We start from the raw sequence: 16,191 nt of genomic DNA, 5'->3' as shown, positions 1-16,191 counted from the left end.
AATGTAAAAACAGATCTGGATCTGGAGTCTTCTCTATTAGTGTAGTAGGTTTGCCCTTTAAATGACTGCATTGCGTGCTAATCATGCCACGGCTTTATAGGAGCAGGTGAGGTCTCCGTCTCTGGTTGGCATTTTGTTGTTTTGACCTGTTGATGGGACTCTCTCCACAAGCCCTCCAGTTAGTAAAGCATGTTGGAAACCGTAAGTAAGATGGAATGGATTATCAATTTTAAATGACTGTATTTTGGCTGTAGGAAATTAACTTGATTGGGCGCAGCCCAATGTTAAGTGTACATGTATAGTTAATTTATGGTGTACATGTATAGTTAATTCCAAAGGTAAGTCTTCTGCGTTAGAGTATATCTAGGGAAAAAAAGAAGAGTTGTAAGGAGTTGTTGTTTTACAGAGTCTGCTAGCTGCTGCTTTGCTGTAGCTTGAGTGTCATCTAGCCTTATGCGAAAATGGCATTTCCATGTGTGTGTGTGTATTGGAATTCTGACATAAGCACATTGAATTTCACATCATCGGTGGTCAATTCATGTGCGCTGGCTTTGTATGATTTACAAAAGTCCTCAAACCACCTGCGCGTGTTGCTTTTGGAAACCATCATTAGTTAAGTGTGTTTGTGAGAGGTGAGTTTTGTATTAGTGTTGTTATTATTTCGTTTTCTATTCTTTACTTTTGTATGTGCTATTATTATTACTTTTTTTGAGAAGTTGGTATCATTGTTGTGATTGTAGGGATTATGTGACATTACACTTGTTTATTGGTATTGCCAAATCGGAAGCAAGAGTTTGGTGTGCATTTGATATTTTGAATTGTGTGGTTGGTGGCGTATACAATTCATTATATTTTGATTTTTGGGGGGTTTGTGATTTTGTTCTCAATGATTATGGATGATATGTAGTGGTTATATGCTGGAGTGAGACACATTGAATAACAACTGATAACTAATCTCATTTCTGTTTGGTTGTATGTGGAATATATATTGGTACAGACTTCTTGGTTATTGTATAGATGTTGTCTTTGATTATTTTGTTCTTGTATTTTTCTTTCTGTTGTATTTTGCTCTAGAATAACAAAATATGACTAATTTTTCTTAAAGAGTAAGGCCTTAAAGGGTACAGAATTGGTAAAGTATTTGCCACTAGGAAATTGTTCAATTAAGGGAATATTTTTATTGTGATGTTGAGCTCAATATTTTAAATAGTAAATGTACGAAATAAAATTGAGATTTTTTTAACTGTTAACTGCACGTCACTGTCCATTAAGTTGGAAACTTACCATTTAGGAGACCATCGTTGGTTTGGTCATAGGGGCCTTGAGGGCCATGTTCTCTGCCCATTTTACATTAGAGTAGCTGAATACCCATGTGGATGGATGATAATAGCCTTCTGAGCCTACCAATAGGCACAGAAGCCCCCTACTGTGACATATCTATAAGCTGATAACCACTGATAATGGCCATTCAATCGAGTGATAACATTCGAAGTGGGTGGTTCTCAGACTCGATTCTTAACACAAACATAACACTCTTTTGACTAATATCTTTTTTAAGACTCAACTTTCTTCTGGTATTGATCCTGACTCATATTCAACCCACGTATGGTCTTGACCTTTATGTAAACTTAATTTTCTGGTCTTGAACGTTGACTCAGAATTGAGTCAGATTTGGCTTGATCCTCTTTTGGTCTCAAACCCATACCTGCCAACGCTGACGTCTTTTTTTTCTGGGAGTCTCTCGTATTTCACTCCCATCTCCGTCCCCCCAAGAACCTTAACTTCTTTGGTACACCCCCCAGCCCCCAGTTTTATAGGAGAATGGTGGTTCCAAAGTATCTGTTAAATGTAGGATTCAGCTGCTTCACTTTAATGTGCTGTATTTTGGTTTGGTTTACAGAGAGCTTGTAAGCCTCATTGATTTTACCTTCAAGGAAGGCAATTACCAGCATCTAAAAAAAATGAAAAGGATCCTCACTGACTGTAATTTGATGAATAGTATCTAAACATGAACAAAATGAAATCTGGATGTAGAGCACTGAAATGTGTACTTGCTAAATGTGGCTCCATTTGTCTTCCCCCTCTACCAAGGCAAGATCCCTCTCCACAATCTCATACCGAAGATTCCCACAGGAATCAGCCAGTTGAGTGCTGAACACTCAATGCAGAGAAGGGTCATGGAGGGTCTCTTTATATGGCCAAGTTTCTTTCTCTCTGTGCATCTATAAAACAACAAACTGCAACTGAATAAATGGAGATGTCAAACCAGCAGTGAATCCTGAGAGAACTGCTTCAGAATTTGTGTGGGCTGTGAGATCCTCGTCTGGTCTGGACAGGGTGTAATCCGTCACCGTCCTCATCCTGCTATTGAGTCGGCAGGATTTAAGACACCATGGAGATTTGTGGAGAAAGCTCCTACAGCAGCCATTGTCTTTACTGCCCCATCAGAGGAGTGAGAGTCACTCTGTTGCTGTGAGTGGCTTGATGTGGAGGAAAGGACTGAATAGGATTACTTCATGAGGTACAGTAGACTGCAAACTAACAAGCGGGTTATAGTCAAAGTGGAGCTGTACATGCTCCAGACACCTCCAGATACTCCTTGCATTCAATGAAATGACAAAAGCTTTGTGCAGAAGTGAATAAAATGGTTGATGCATCCAGGGGTGGAAATTTCTTCTAACAGCAGGGGGGACGAAAAACATAAAACGTTGTAAGACCAATTTCTTAAGGGGGACAGAAATAAGAAGACTGAAATTAGTCTTTAAAGTTTAACCCCTCTAATTCAATAGCTACAATACTGTTCCAAGTATGTGAAAAAGTGGAAAGCAGGCATTTGTACCAAAGCAATTCAGGGGAAAGGAGAGGGAGACTGAAAATGTTCTAAACCTGTTTGCGTTTGTCTTGATTTACACATTTCTAAAGGTATAAAATTGACACATTATTTAAAGTGTAAAGCATTGTTATTTACAATTTTTAATCATAGTTTTTTTTGGGGGGTGGGGGGGGCAAGTTTGACAAACCTTAAGTGGGGGTAGGATTGGGGGATTTCCACCAATGCATGGTACAGAGTTGTCAAAGATTTTTCAAAATTTATATTTATTTCAAACAAAGTTTAAATTAGCTGATAAATGCATCATGCTACATAACCGTATTATTATTATTATTATTAATATTATTATTATTAGTATTATTATTATTATTATTATCATTATTAAAGTGTAATAGTGTTGGCTGACCTGTTAAGCAGGAAGATGTTGTCACTGCAGGTCAAGGCCTCCAGAAGAACCTTCTTCTCAGAGACAGCTGTAGATGAGTGAAACTTCATCCAGATAAACTCCCACACATCCTCATCCATTAGAGAAACACCTGTGCAGTACACAATGTCCCGGACGTTGGGTGGAATCCTGTGAGACAGAAGATTAAAGAACTGAGTGAAGCCAAGAGCTGAAAACACATTTATAGTTAGATACATTTTGAGGTAAATACCAAAGTAGATCCAAACTCTACTGATTTTCTTTCACATAAATATGAAGAATGACTTTTAGAGTAGAAGGGGAAAATGTGGAGAATGCTAGTACTTGACATTGCATTCCTTAGGTGATTAGCATTCCTCAGTGTCTTTTCATTAAATATTTACAGAGATTTACTGTAGATTCACAAGTTTTAGATTACATTGTGTTCACGGCTAATTCTTATTTATGTTCCTGGGAATTCGTTTTTTCTGAAGACATGTTTTTTCACAGGAGTCGGTGAAGTCCCTTGGGGTTGTTCAAAGATAGCAAGTCACAAGCCAATCTTTTCACCTCCAGAAGAATCAGTGAAAACAGTGTGAGTGTATGTCTGCATGTTTTTATCAGTCGTACTTTTTTTACCGTTTCTTCTTAAACAGTTTTTGCTGATAATATCAATGTTAAATAAAGGCACATTTACATTTGAAAAAGACAAGTTTGGCTAAAAAAAATATTGTCTTAAAAATAGATAGACATTTAGGTAAAAAATTGCTTTCTGCTGTCTGCAATCACTTTGAATCAGTTGAATTCAGTTGAAATCAGTTGAAATGTCACAATGATAAATGGCCATAATAACACAAGCTGATCTAATTTGATGATCTTGCGCGAGGTTATAAATTAAGTGGTAAAATATGACCTGAATTCTCACTCCAGCCCTTCAAAAGTAACTCATAGTGCAATATATATATTCTGGCGATATATCGGTCATGAGAAAGAGCTCTCTGTGGACCCATGATATCATCTGGTTATAAATCGGAGAAAAGAATAGCAGAGTATAGTGGAGCTACACAGAGAGAAAAGCATCTCAGGCTGTGAGGCGATGCATGTAATATTCGTACAGAAAGAAATAACATTAAACCTCAAGAGGAGCTGCGGCGATACAGTGACTGAACTTTTGATTTGCTCAAACAAAGCGCAATAAAGACCTGCTGATTCTGGATGAGCCGTCTGAGCCTCTGGGAGTTTTCAATGTAGCGAAACCAAGAACGGCACCTTCAGTTAGATATGAAATCTTGTCACATCCAATTGGAGTGTATAGACTGAATTTCCACACCTGAGAAGGTGATGTCTTGTTTATGACTGCCAATGGCAGGATGTTTTACTGATTTCCAAAACCTAGTTAGAGAATAATATTTGCGACCTGCCATTATATCTGGAAAATTCATGAATTATAACATGTTCAGCAAGAGAAAAGAAGACAACACGAGTCATAAATCTAGTATTTACCTCTGATATTGTAACCTGAATATAAATATATGATTTCTTTTTATATTTAACGATGTGAAGGCAACTTTAAACTAAATGTCTTTTTTCCTGACTTCTACAGAGGAGAAAGCTTAATTTCCCCGCCTTATAGAAAAACAAGCAGCTTTAAAGTATGATATGCAGTGAAATGCGTATTAAAAATGCTTGTTTTGCTTTCCCACATTTTTACATGCCAATTTTCACCTATTGTCTCTTTAAGTGTGCTGAGTTTGAACTGATGGGTCGTAGTGATACGTAATTTTTCAGAAAATCACTGATATTCCATGAATTAGTCTAAAATAGATCATATAATATCATACAAGTTTAATGACTGGAATTTACCTTTAAAATTTCATGATTTTCCAGAAACTTCCTGACCCATGGGATCCTTACACATACTTTTGCTCATAATGTGTGAACATTAATTGTTTCAAACACAGTTTTAAACTTGTTATTTAGCTTGAGCAGTTTCTGCTACTATTATAGTTAATCTTGTTTCTTATGTTCTGTTTTCTAATCAATAAAACACATGAGGAGATTTTCTCAGCGTTTGACTTTTACTGTACAGTGAACTGAAGCCTCTCTCTGCAGCTCATAAACTCTGCTAGGTCATTCCTATGACATTATCACCACCTTAACCATAAAAAGACATAAAGGTCAAACACATTGCTCTTTTATGATGTGCTCATTCCTGAATATCAAGCTGAACATCATTGTTTTATTATCCCAGCAGGACTAGAGGTCATTTTTGAAGAAAGGACACTGAAGGACACATCTGGCAGACCCAAACTTCAACTGGTAGGTCAGAGGCAAACAACACAGTGTGAAAAATACAGTTCACAAGTATCAAAAGGAAGATATAACTAATAACACAAAATTGCTGCAGCAGAAAGACATCACAATTTTTCTAGCAGGTGCACTTTTCAAGTAATTTCTTACCATCTGTTGAGTTTGACATTTGTACACAAGCAACTAAAGCAGTTTTAATAGTCGTTCTGGATAAAAGTATGCCCTAAATGCCTTAAAAATGAAAATCTCTCAACTTTCATCTTTCTAAATGTCTGCCAGTGGATTAAACTAAACTCACATGATGATCCATCTAGTAGGAAGTATTGTGTTCAGTACAGAGACTACTCCACAGGGTAATAATTAGAGCCACTGCTAGAGCAATTGAGCAGTTTCAGGGCAAAAGAGTGTAAAATCTTTGACTTGGCAGGTCAAGCATTGGTTTACTTTAAGTATTTCACATGTTAAAAGCAAAAATATAAGCCAAAAAAAAATCTGTTAAAAGAGCATTTCATTGCTACAGTATCACAGTCACATTCGAAACCTAAATCAATCGTTAAATACACATAATATGAATCCAAGGTCAAGATGGGATACATAATATGAGAAAAACAGCATCTGTGTGTAGATTTAAGGTCTATCTGTCGATTTTAGGTCACGATTTTGAAACAAGCAAGCAAATTTCCAATGCGCTAAAGGTTGCCAATGTGAATAAAATGAACTGTGTGTGTGTGTGAGGCCTTTCATGTATTTATAGGCATGCGGCCAACAGTTTGGCCCGGGGACAAAAAAATATTCCTAAAAACTGAGCAAACACAATATCTTGTGCAGGCTAACATGATTTCTTCAGATACACAAACAGACACCCGCAATTATGTTTATTTTCCATTTTGGTCATTAGTCCCTGCCGGTGGCCTGGGGTTTTTGCCAGTGTGAAATAGCATACAGTACATGCATGTGAACATTGCTGTGGGCAGCAGGGAAAACAAATTACAGTAGATGAACAAATGCGTGTTGCCATGGACACCTGGCATAGAGATCTTACAGTATGAATGTTTGGAGGGTTGAACATACTAAACAGTAACCAACCTTTTTTTTGTGATTAGACCAAGCAGGAATCAGTCTAATACAGTAACTTTCAAGTCTGTAACAAATTTGCTTGCTAAATTAATTTTGTAACTACAGTGAGCAGAATCACTGAGCTTGAATATAAGCTATGCTGTATATTTGCTCACCTGTTCTTGTTGCTGGAAATCCAGTCTGAAATGAGAGAAACAGCCTGGCGGTGACAGTGTTTGTTTCCAAAACTGCAGGCCAGCATGATCACCTCTCTCTGCAGCTCTCTGAGGAGGAAAGAGGGCCGGAAACCAGCAGGAAAGTACAGGAGCAGGAAGGGGGAAATTAAAATTTAAATACACCTCTGTTGAGGTCATTCCCTCTCTTTGAGGTGGAAAATGTATGGCTTACACTTTGCAGTGTCTTTACTTCAACTACATAAACGTTTATAAAGACTATAGATAATTCAAGAAAGATGAAATGCAAGACTTACTCGGTCTGATAAGCTGAATGCATGAAGGAGCCGTCAGGGGAAGTGGCTGGCCAGCCGAGCTTGTGATACTTTGGTTCCACCTGTCTTAGAACATAATCCTGAGGAATGAAACAAAAAGCAACACAAAGCAAATCATTAAACACGGTACGAATTAAAGCAAATCAGTCTGTCTGACCAAATAGTTAGACAAGATTTGACTTACAGAAACTGCAGTTAAAACACAGATGAGTTGTTCTAAACCATATGTGTGCACGTTTGTGTGTGTGCACAGGTTATACTATTTTCAACCAAAAAATCCTCATAATTCAGAGATGTCCTCACTCACTAATGTAATGAAATTTGTTGAAAACAGAGTAGTTAGCCAGATCTCACTAGTTAAAAAAAGCATATATATCGGCATAATTATGTTTATAGTCATGAGTGACATTAGGGGTGCTATCATGGAATACCAGTCATCAGAAAGGCAGTCAACCAGTGCTCAGCAGTAGTTGGTTATAGATTTGAAAGCGTTCACTAGAACATATGAAATGTGTACCAATCAGCTGATCCATCAGCAGATCACTCATGTACTGTATGTGCATGGTTCGGCTTATAGACCGCCAACCTGTATTCACCATGTTGGACATGTTCCTAGATCAACATCTGTGTTGATCCTGGATCAACATTCCACTCAGCCAATCAGAATTAAGGGATATGTTTACCGTTTATGTTAATTTTAGGTTAAGTTTGTGCACTTCTACATGATTGTTATCCAACTATTATTCCCCTGTGATTTTGGGAATAATTTACAGTTATGGTTGGGTTTAGGGGTAGGGAATAGGTATGGATTGCATTTTTGAACAAAAATGATGTTCCAGAATCAACATAGATGTTAATCCAGGATCGCATCGTACATGGCAAAATCATGATGTTCTCTTATCGACGTGGCTTTCAAACTGTCCTGCTCAGTGGGGAACATGAATCCATGATCATTTTAGCCAATCACAGACATTTCTGTTGCACCTGATGAGCATGTAAAGTCAAGTCAGCATACCAGTCCAGATATTTGGCATGCTAGATATTAGGGATGCCACAATTCAGTATAATATTATGAATTATTATAATATACAGAACCTTATGGCTCAATATGCATATGTAAATTGCGTTTTTTCAGTTTTGCATTTAAATGTAAAAATCCATTTTTTATTTTCCTCTGCCTTTTATGACTTTCTGTCTCTGTGCATGTTTGAATGTATGTCCATGAGCTGAGAGTGGAACATGGCTCTCCGCGAGAAGATATTTAGTCAGAGAGGGCTAAAGTTTGAAAAGATTTGCTTTTAATTAGAGGTGCAACAGTTCTCGATAAAATAATAAAATAATCATAATAATTGAGCTGTATTATTCTTCATCCACATGTTGTTCTTGCCATCTGTTTTATAAAGAATCTAACTCGTCTAATCTGCAACCAAGAATCTTTACACTGCATACCTAACCAACTGCACAAACACAACACTGAGAACTAAACACACACCGTGAACACTAGTCACTATTTGTGAACATTGTTCAGTCCGTGTTCAGTCAGGTGTTCAGTCATTCATGCCATTTTTACTCACGTTTTAACAGTGTGAAAATGTGTTTGGGACCAGAAGCACACACTAGCTGTGTCTGAAATGGCACACTATGCACTTATGCACTATGTACTTATGCACTTACACACTCAACTATGATTGTAGTGTCATCCCAAATGGAACACTAATGGGTTTTTACCAAGCGGAAATTCAAACCGTTTCTCAGATGACATTTGATGGTTGCCAAATTAGTGAAATAAATCATGAAAGTACCAAATAATATCTGTCATGAGTATAACCACGTTCACCATCGGGAGGTGACATAATCACTTTTGTTGGAGAATTTTGCTTTCACAATCCAAAATAAATACCCCACCCCTTCCGCTACTTAAGCAAAGCGTTTATCATTACACACTTCATTTTAATGGTTGAATGGTTGAATGAGTTTGAATGGTTGAATGAGTGCATCATCTGTGTAATTAAAGTGCACTTATTCTTTTTAGAGTTTTCAGTGTGAACGCACTTCGTTCACTATTTAAACTACAAAATGGCGTAGAATAGTGCATAAGTATGCGATTTGGGACACACCTACTGTATATCGCTATCCATGTTTACATTTATTTAATTTAGGTTTCTGTTATTTAAACATTCATCCCCAAGGCACCCAACTTGACAAGTATTCAATCAGTTTTGGTAATGCCTTAGAACATAAACTCTCCAGAAATTGTGTAGCCTGTAGGAGAAAGTTTGCTTGATTTGTGGATTGTCTTAACAATATCTTTTGGATACCTGAAAAATTGGAAAGCAGATTATGTTATTAGTATCTTTACTATATTGTATATATCAGTGCTTCTGCTTGTACAGTAGATATATTTTTCTTTATTTTTATTTGACATTGTGCTATTTTGTTTACTGAACATATCATAAACAAAACCGTACTGTAACTGTGGCCATAAAACAATGATACCAACCGATCCATGAGCAATCTGTACCATTGCACCAGAACTAGATATTTGTATTCATGTCAGTGAGGCTCTTTGATGTGTTGTTGAGTAGTTTGCACATAAAGATTGCTAGGCACGCGCTTGTTAATTTGCTAATCAAGTTTAAATCTGCCTCAAAATCCTGTATTGGGATGTAGTGTAGGTTGTTGTCTCGATACTTATTTATATTTTCTAATTAAAATATAATTTGCTGATGGAGGTACAGAAAGACACATTTTGCTGATTTTTTATTACTAACCTGATAGAATAATCAATGAAATCAATGAAATGTCTGTTATAGTGAAACAAGTGTGTGCTTGTGTCTCTGTTTGACTCTCCATATGGTGAAGGGAAATGTCGCAGCAGGTAATGTCATGGCTAATTTAGCATGACTGCTCTCCTTCATGCCCTCTTACTGAGACCACTGAATGATCACAATTAGAGCCTGCTATGCAGCAATTCAATTCTTAACACACTCTTACAAAAGCAGGCAGAGGACATTGTTTTTTTAATATTGTAGTGATGGTTGAGCTGATTATGAGTGTTTGTCAAGCTGTTACTGCAGCAATTGAGTGATGTGTCATTGTTTTGTCTCAGATTTGATGAATGATGACCCTGTTTGTAAAAAGGCTGAAATACACTGGCCAAGACACAGGTTCGGATTGAAACGTGGTCACATGATTATAAGACACCTGACTAAACTGCTCCAGCTGTTTCCTGTCTTGAATTCCATCCAAAACATCTGCTGCATATCACAGTCAATGTGGTAAGAAGAGCTACAGAGACACGTTTAAATGCATCACACACTCACTGTGGACACTAAAGGCTCATCCATTGCAGAATAGGGGAAGAAATGACTCATGCACACCAAAGGATTGTGGGTAGTTGTGTGAATGATGTTCTGAATAACAAAGTGATGAGTTTGAAAGCAAATGGACAGGTAGGATAGAAGCCACAAAAACACAGAAAGACTCTGAAATCATGTTAAACTATACACCTGATGAAAGTCTTGTCGCCTATCTAAGGTTTAGAAATAATAATTTGACTTCTAGTTGATCATTTGGTATCAGAAGTGGCTATCATGAAAGGCAAAGACCTCGAGATTATGCTTATTTTACCAAAATAAAATATGATCATGCCTTGTTTTTTAATTAGTTAATTAGGATAGTAATGTCTAACTTTGCTTAGACAAAAGTCTTGTCACTTAACAGAAATAATGTACAGTATATAATATAAAGTCATGGTGCAGTGGAAGAAGAATTAATATTGTGTATGACTCCCATGAGCTTGGACAGCTGCATCCATACATCTCTCCAATGACTCAAATAACTTATTAATAAAGTCATCTGGAATGGCAAAGAAATCGTTCTTGCAGGACTCCCACAGTTTATCAAGATACTTTGCATTCATCTTCAATACCTCCTCCTTCATTTTACCCCAGACATGCTTAATAATTTTCATGTCTGGTGACTGGGCTGACCAATCCTGGAACACCTCAACCGTCTTTGATTTAAGGAACTTTTATGTGGAGGCTGAAGTATGAGGAGCGCTATTCTGCTAAAGAATTTGCCCTCTCCTGTGGTTTGTAATGTAATGGGCAGCACAAATGTCTAGATACCTCAGGGTGTTGATGTTGCCATCCATTCTGCAGATCTTTTGCATGCCCCTGTACTGAATGTAACCCCAAACCATGATTTTTCCTTCACCAACCTTGACTTATTTCTATGAGAATCTTGGGTTCATGCGGGTGTTCCAATAGGTGTTCCAATAGGGATGCAGTTCAACAGATGATTCATCGGAAAAATCTGCCTTCTGCCACTTTTCCAACTGATCGTCTAGAAGTCAAGTTATTATTTGTTGCTCTTACAACTAGGATCGATGACAAGACTTTTGTCAGGTAGTACTGTACATACTTTAAAGTATACTTTTTTGCTCCTCTAAAAATCAAAGTTTTGTTTAATGTTTGACATAATTTCAACTGAAACTGATTTAATTTATATCACAGCTCTGTCAGTCAGAGTAATTGAATTAAAGCATATCTGACTCATGACAGCCACAATTTATAATAGTCATGCTGAGACTGTCTGATCGTTTCTCTTCTTTAAAATGTGACATTCTGTTTCACTCAGATGGGTCCAATATGTTTTTTGGTCCTTGCCGATTTGCACATATGGCATGGGTCTGTGATGCCATCTATCTCTTGGTTGAAGCGGATCATGTAACTATGTGCTGCAGTGTTTCATAAAATATTAACATGAAATTAGACTTCATTCACCACAAAGGGACCGTATTTACATTGTCCAAATTGCTTTTCCCCCTATATAAAACTATTAAGCATATAAAAAGGTCACACTTTTTTTTGATGGTCCGTTGAATTTAAGTTACAATGCATCTACATGTCAACTAATTCTCAGTCGATTATAAATAGACTGTTAGGTTGGGGTTAGGGTTAGTGTAAGTTGACATGTACTTGCAAAGTTTCTTATAGTCAGTTAAATGTCTGTTGAAGAAGCAGATCAACAGATATTAAGTCTACTAATACTCAAATGGACCATCAAAATAAATGTTACCTTTAAAAACTGTAATTATGTCTAATAGGTTTAGTTTTGAATCTCCTAGTTGAATACATACACATATACTGACTTTTACATGTGTGTGCATTGTGTTTTGCGTGTTTGGAGCTTGTCGTTGATAAGTCAGTGATTATACACACAGCATATTTCAACGGGATGTAGTGTAGCTTCTTCCCCTTTTAAAAAAAAATACAGATAATAGCATTTTGTTTTTATCACAGCTCTGCCAGGGAGAGTGGTTAATAAGTTTGCATGCTGTTGTGGATGTTTTCATCCACTCTGAGGTGATTTTGAGTCTTAATTTGGCAACAACCTTTTCTGATTTTCAGCAAATGGAATGATTTTTGGTGACAAATCTAATTTTGACACAACTTGGGAAAATGCCTTGAAATTTTAAAAAACTTAATACACTCTGGGCAACTTTACTACCCTTTCATTATGTTAGTGGCTGTTTTTGCCCCATTGACTTCCATTATAATGACAATTTTAACTATATTTATGCATGCACATTTGTTGTTTTACTCCATAGAACTCCATTTACAAAAAAGCAGGAACTTTTTGCCACAGGCCTATCTGAAGGGTTAATAGTGCCAACTGATAATCAACAGTAAAAGTTTCAAAATTTGCCTCTTCCCAACAGGAAAAAAAACACCAACATTTAAGAATGCATGATTATATGCTGTCATGGATTTGCAATCAAAACATGGTGTTCTATTAGAAGTCACTGGGACAAATATAGCCACTAACATAACAAAAGGGGGCAGGATATGTCAAATACTAGAGAAAATTTGATTGGTCTGAAGATTTGAAGAGTGACATCAAAACAAATATGTTAATCCATTTAGGCGGACGTGACTGACTGCAAGCTTTGAATGTTTATATATTACTAATATGAATTTTGTCACTGTTTTGGAGCACACTAGATTTTAGGAATCCTTGAGACTATTATACTGATACTAGCATCTAAAAAACTTTATTTTGATTTTACGGAGACTTTAAGAGTAACATACTGATCCTAAAACCCATTTCACTAGCATTTATTTTTTATTGTTACAGGACAGCAGATTTTTGCAGAAAAATGTGGGACACCATGACTCATGTAAATATTGATTGACATAAATTCTTAAAATCAACTTGTGTACTGCACACACTGTACTGAGCTTGTAATTTGTTACGGGCACTAAGTTTGATGAGGTTAGAGTCAAGTGATACCTTACAGGAACTATTCAGCCTGTTAAATCTGAATATAGCAAACTAGTACAGGTACCTGCATTTTAGCTAAATCACTGTAACTTGATCTGGCAGCTCTAATAAAGATCTTGTGAAGAGAAAGATTTTGTAAAGAATATATCTAGAAGTCCATGCTGGTGTGATATTTTTTAATACATTGAGCATTATTAGCAGGGGGAAAAAAACAAGAAACAAACTTTCTCTGAATACAATGTTTGGCCTTTTTTCACCATTATAGCTAGAACATGACTGAAGGATTAATGGATATTTAAAAATCAACATTAGTTTTTGTTCATATTTAGTATACTTTTAATAGTGATATTGGCCAAAAATATGCATCTAAAATTTAAACGTGGGATGCTGTTTAAGTCTTGGAGGATGCAGGACAGATCTCACAACTATGGATGATCTAAGATGCAAAAATATTGGCATAACAGCAGAAATAGTTTGAGTAGTGTGATAGTACAATATCCTGACATATAAGGGTGTATTCCCACTAGGCTATCTGAACTATGTGAGGGTGTTTGACCCCCAAATGCCAGTTCGTTTGACAAGTGTGAGCACTCTTGGTTTGATTGGGGGTGAACATGAAATCTTAGATTTGAAGTCATTTTAACCATTCCAAATGGATTTATAACACATTCTTAACATGTAAACGAATGTGAATTGTCGTGTTTATCAAAGATATATACTCTTCACTGCACTTCAGCTTCAATATTACAAATATGTTAATATGTGCAGCATGATGTGTTAAAAATTTGTGACGAGTGGTGGATCTGTTCAGCAATCTATTTGGCTGCGTGTCACTGCATCCCAAATGATTTAAAATAATACACCACAGTTTAATTACAGCAATGTACTCCATAGCACTAAACGAGAGCAGTTCTCTGCATGTTTTCCCCTAAGAATTGTATTGTAATGATGCATACATCTTCATACTTTGAAAGCAAAGTACAGTGTGAGTGCAGTATGGTGGGGCAGGGTGCAGAATTGTTTCCTGGCTCGATTCAAGGCAACCTTACCTAGTTTGAATACACCTTAAAACACAGCTAATGGTAGATTATTTATTTATTTTTTTTAAATTGCCATTGTGTTTGGAAACATTGTGGACTGGATGATCAGTTTTGGATGACAGTTTTCAGTTCTTGGATTCATTGATTTTTGATGATGATCAGAGGAAGTTTGTTTTGTCTGTCTTGTTGTGAGTCAAGTCAATCAAGTCATGATGCTTGATATCAGTTAAACACAACATTTATCAAACTGATGTGAGGTCAGACTCACGCTGAACAGGCTGTGGTCTAAAGTGCGGTCCAGGAGTTTGTCCAGCTGGTAAAGTGCTCGACTAGCAGCGTGCCAGGGCAGGAACTCAGTCTCATGAGACAAATAGGAGATCATCTGCAGGGGGATGTTTTGTGGCAAATATGCAGCTCTGGAGGAAAGAAAGACACATTTTTACTCATATTACCTCTTTGGTTGGCACATTGTTAACATTTGATTACAAACAGTTCATTTGTTCATCATTATTCATTTGGAATAACTGCCAGGCATTGTGCTTTGCGTGGGGAGACATAATGTGCTGAAAGAATCCCAAAAAAAAACAGCTTCTCCTGTATGGCTACAGTCATGTTCAATTTGCATAAATCCATAAAACATAAGCTCTCTTCTAAAATACAGACATGAGCATTAACGGCACACATTCACTGTCATTTAGAGTAGCGCATCAAATCCCAGATGTGTTACAGCAGGACCTTGGGCTGTAGTCAAATGAGACCGTGTTTCTAGGGCACACATCGGTGCCTTCTTCATTTATTTTCATTCCACGTTTCTTTCCGACTTTCCCCTTCAGTCTTTTTAGAAACTCCCACAACTTTCCCACGAGAGCTGAAAAAGTGAATGTGGCCAATATCCTCAGAGCACAAACGCAAGAGAGACAAGATTTTCCAAGATTCTTGAAAGAGAATGCTTAGGGTTTTTTATTTTTTTGGCTAAGGCTCTGAATTGGAACACTTTAGCAACCACATACTGTAGCATTCTGGAGACCTAACACAGGATGGAAAGAAGTTATATGCATCACAAATACTTCAAATACATTCTTAGGGAAGTTTCAGATTTACATTTATGCATTCGGCAGACCATTTCATCCAAAAAAATGTACACCAAGTTAAAGTTATACATTTTTATCAGTCCAACTCCATTGACTAAATATTTACACATATCAATGCAGGATTAAAACAGTTACTCTGGCATGGGAAGGCAATCTGATTGGCTGTTCTGCTACAAATTGATGCACAAGAACAACAACTTAGTTACTTACTCCCAGGGCCGTTTATATTGAAGTTGATATTTAGCTGCATGTTGGTGTTTCGTAAATTCAAATTGTGCATCAGCCCAACGCTCAACCCCTGACTTGGAGAACCAGGACATGCACACATACACTACGGACAATTTAGCTTACCCAATTCACCTATTGCGCATGACTTTGGACTTGTTGGGGAAACCCATGTGAACACAGGGAGAACATGCAAACTCCACAGAAATGCCAACTGATCCAGCCGGGGCTCGAACCACCTTCTTGCTGTGAGGCAACAGTGGTACCCACTGCGCCACCATGCCACCCCAAGAACTAAAATGACAAGTAAAATGACAAAACTAAGTGACCAACACAGGTCAAGAGGGAACACAAAAAAGGCTGCCATTTCTTTGCATATCTTACATATTTGCAAATGATATGGATTATCAGACATATTTTCACAAGTGAATCCCTTTGTG

At 37.1% G+C, this 16,191-nt stretch overlaps 1 protein-coding gene across 1 annotated transcript in view; it reads right to left on the bottom strand.

The window, feature by feature from the left end:
- The window catches only part of trhde.2 (thyrotropin releasing hormone degrading enzyme, tandem duplicate 2), a 213,450-nt gene that overhangs the window by 10,524 nt on the left and 186,735 nt on the right, over positions 1–16,191 (bottom strand). The window contains exons 13-16 of the mRNA XM_056455542.1: positions 14,704–14,851; positions 7,090–7,187; positions 6,776–6,883; positions 3,237–3,404 (exon numbers count right to left, since the gene is read on the bottom strand). Coding sequence (XP_056311517.1) covers positions 3,237–3,404; positions 6,776–6,883; positions 7,090–7,187; positions 14,704–14,851 — 522 coding nt within the window. The remainder of the gene's footprint in view (positions 1–3,236; positions 3,405–6,775; positions 6,884–7,089; positions 7,188–14,703; positions 14,852–16,191) is intronic.

Source organism: Danio aesculapii, chromosome 4 (genome assembly GCF_903798145.1).
Source record: "Danio aesculapii chromosome 4, fDanAes4.1, whole genome shotgun sequence".
NCBI classification, from domain to species: domain Eukaryota; kingdom Metazoa; phylum Chordata; class Actinopteri; order Cypriniformes; family Danionidae; genus Danio; species Danio aesculapii.
This window is presented reverse-complemented; position numbering and strand designations above follow the sequence as displayed.